Source organism: Aphanomyces invadans (genome assembly GCF_000520115.1).
Source record: "Aphanomyces invadans strain NJM9701 unplaced genomic scaffold supercont1.39, whole genome shotgun sequence".
NCBI classification, from domain to species: domain Eukaryota; phylum Oomycota; class Saprolegniomycetes; order Saprolegniales; family Verrucalvaceae; genus Aphanomyces; species Aphanomyces invadans.
Window position 1 is genome coordinate 222,107 of NW_008580184.1, and position 2,646 is coordinate 224,752.

Sequence of the window (2,646 nt, forward strand, 5' to 3'; positions counted from 1 at the left end):
ACCGTGAGAATGCACTGTTCCGTTTCGTCGTCGATAACGGATCCACCGTATTTGTAGCCTTCGTTGTGGTGTCGCTGTGGTGGGCGACGGTTGCGTGCTGACCGAATTAGCTGTCGGCCTTATTCAACCAATTGAGATTGGTCGCGGCTTTCACGCAACAATGTGGACATGGGTAACTTCGAAATCCGGCTAGAGAAGAAGTGACCCTTCTTGTCCCTAGGTTCGTTTTGGAGGCGGCGATCATCCTCATCGTCGTGTTGGTCGCTGTCGTCACTACTGTCATCATCATCGTTGTCATCGCTCTCGCTGACTTCGATGTAGCCGTTGTCTTCATGGCCTGGTTGTGCCGGTGGCGCATCGACCGCACCGCCAGACTCATTGTCCTCCTCCCATTGATCGTCGCCGGTGGAATTGTCGTCGAAATCCCGCTGATGGTAAAACGTTGTTTGAAAAATTTGACGTCGATGGCATGCACAATCTTGTTGTGATCGAGATCGTGCAATCTATACGCCTTTTTGGTCTCCGAGTAGCCCAAGAATTTTCACTTGGACGTCTTTGGCTTCAACTTGTTTCGCTTGGATTGGCATGGCAGAAGACGGTAATACACGCACCCCCAGGACTTCCAATAGGTATAGTTGGGTAGATGTTTGAAAAGCAACTCGTACGGTGACGCTGTGGTACTGGCATGTTGACAATGCGATTGCTAATGAATGCTGCCGTAGACACCGCTTGTGCCCACCATCGTCGAACCATATTGGCATGAAGGAGCATTGAAAGTGCCATCTCGAAAAGAGTCCGATTCGTTCGTTCGGCCCTGTCATTTTGGGACGGTTTGTCTGTTATCGTTGTTTCATATCAGATGCCGAGTTTGCGCAAGTGCTCCTCGAACATGATGGACTGATATTCGCCGCCGCTGGCCGAGCGCAAACATTTGATCTGGAGGCCGGTCTGTCTTTCTAACCACGGACGAAATTCCTTGAATGTCGCTTGTAGAAACCTCGTTTTAAGAATTGTCTGTGAACACGGTGTCAAAAACCTTCACTACTCTTCAAAATATGAAGGAGAAATGCATCGAAATACACGGTAGAAATGATTAAAAACTCCCTCGCATGAAGAAGGATGCGATGATAACCGAATTCACAACTCTTCATGAGGAGTGTGATGCCTACAACTACGAGAGTGCCTTAATCCAATTGACCTGTCGACTTGGAGACGAGGCGTCCATGGAAGCACATCGGAATTCCCACGAACAACGACTTTGGCAATACAGTGATACCTCACATTTTGCACCCCACTCAAAATGAATAAACTGCATAATATGATTCGACGTCAAGTACTTGATGTGTAAAGTATGTTTGCGTTTTCTTTGGGTTTCCATCCGTCTGTTAGAATTTATATTTTGGAGATGGTGCAAAATGTGAGGTATCACTGTACATTGCAGTTTTGGCCTCATGTATTTTTTTTGGAGTGACATGCAATTTCAAAGTTGTTTCTGGTTCCGGCCACTTGTCAGCAACTATTTTCGGTCCAGACGTGCATGTTGCAACAGCAGGGTTTTACAAAACATCCGGTTAATTGTGCTGATATGCAGGAGTGTTGGTCTGTGTTTCCTTATATATATCGTGCGGGTCGACCACATATGACGTGAAAAAATTTGGGTTGCATAAAAAAATTACATGCATTCGCATCACTCCACGGTCGAGATATTGATTTATACAGGAACGTGACCATCGCAACAAGCCAGTCCGTTGAGATGGCGATCACCTGCGGTATGTTGTGCGCCGCCTTGTGGCCTCCTTCGACTCATGCTCGCTCGATCGCTGCAGGCTCTTGCACGTATGTCAGCCAAGACAAAGACGCAACGTTTTGCTCCATGTGTGGCAACGCGTACAACGCCAACGTCGTTGTTGTCACGCCTGTTGAGACCGTGTACGAGGCCCATCCCGTGGCAGCGTCACCAGTCGGCGCTCCTCTCGTCGTGGTAGCTTTGCTATCGTTGCATTGGCATTGACCTCTTCACTCGTCGAATGTTGTGTCGATTAGACGGCGTCTGGGCAAGTGCTCAAGCCCGACGGAACGTGCGCCCATGTCCGCGCCGACAACGAATTTACTTGTTGTGGTATCTGCTGCGCCATTTGCTTTTTCCCAGCAGGTATCCTTTGCTGCCTTTTCATGCAAGAACGCCACTGCAGCCACTGCAAGCAATTGTTGCCGTAACTTCGCACGACCCATGCACTTGTTCTGCTTCCACCTTTAGTGTGCTTGACAGTGAGTTATATTGATGCAACATGCGGTTGGATGTGCCAAAGCGCTTGATACATTGGGTCACCATAGATTCATTGGTGTCCTGTTTCCATCAACGCAAGCCATATGGAACAGCAGACGTCGCAACTGAATGCGTCATTGCCATTTCCAAGTTTGCGAGCTCCATCGCTGTTCTTGTCTCGACTACTTCCCGCACTCTTCTCGCGTGACGAGGGGGTGTTTCGCGCGCAGCATGCCCAACAACGGTCGAAACCTTCGTTGCGGTGACAAGTTGTCATGCTTTGCACTCTCCCATGCGCTCCTTCAAGAGGAACGCAGCGGACGCCACGTGCATCTTCGTGTTGTGCCGTCTTGCGACCCCTCGTTCCACTAGTACGGATA

At 49.2% G+C, this 2,646-nt stretch overlaps 2 protein-coding genes across 2 annotated transcripts; one reads left to right on the forward strand and one right to left on the reverse strand.

Moving 5' to 3' along the window:
* Positions 1-119: 119 nt before the first annotated feature.
* On the reverse strand, positions 120-587 carry H310_12441 (hypothetical protein; the record flags this gene model as incomplete). The annotated part of the gene is made up of 2 exons (XM_008879493.1): positions 120-428; positions 510-587. 2 exons carry the CDS (start codon positions 585-587, stop codon positions 120-122), a joined length of 387 nt encoding a protein of 128 aa, XP_008877715.1.
* Positions 588-1,716: 1,129 nt separating this feature from the next.
* Positions 1,717-2,628, forward strand: H310_12442 (hypothetical protein). The gene is made up of 3 exons (XM_008879494.1): positions 1,717-1,769; positions 1,827-1,981; positions 2,044-2,628. The coding sequence occupies exons 1-3, from the start codon at positions 1,754-1,756 to the stop codon at positions 2,215-2,217; spliced, it is 345 nt and encodes a 114-aa protein (XP_008877716.1). The 5' UTR covers positions 1,717-1,753; the 3' UTR covers positions 2,218-2,628.
* The last annotated feature ends 18 nt before the right edge of the window (positions 2,629-2,646 follow it).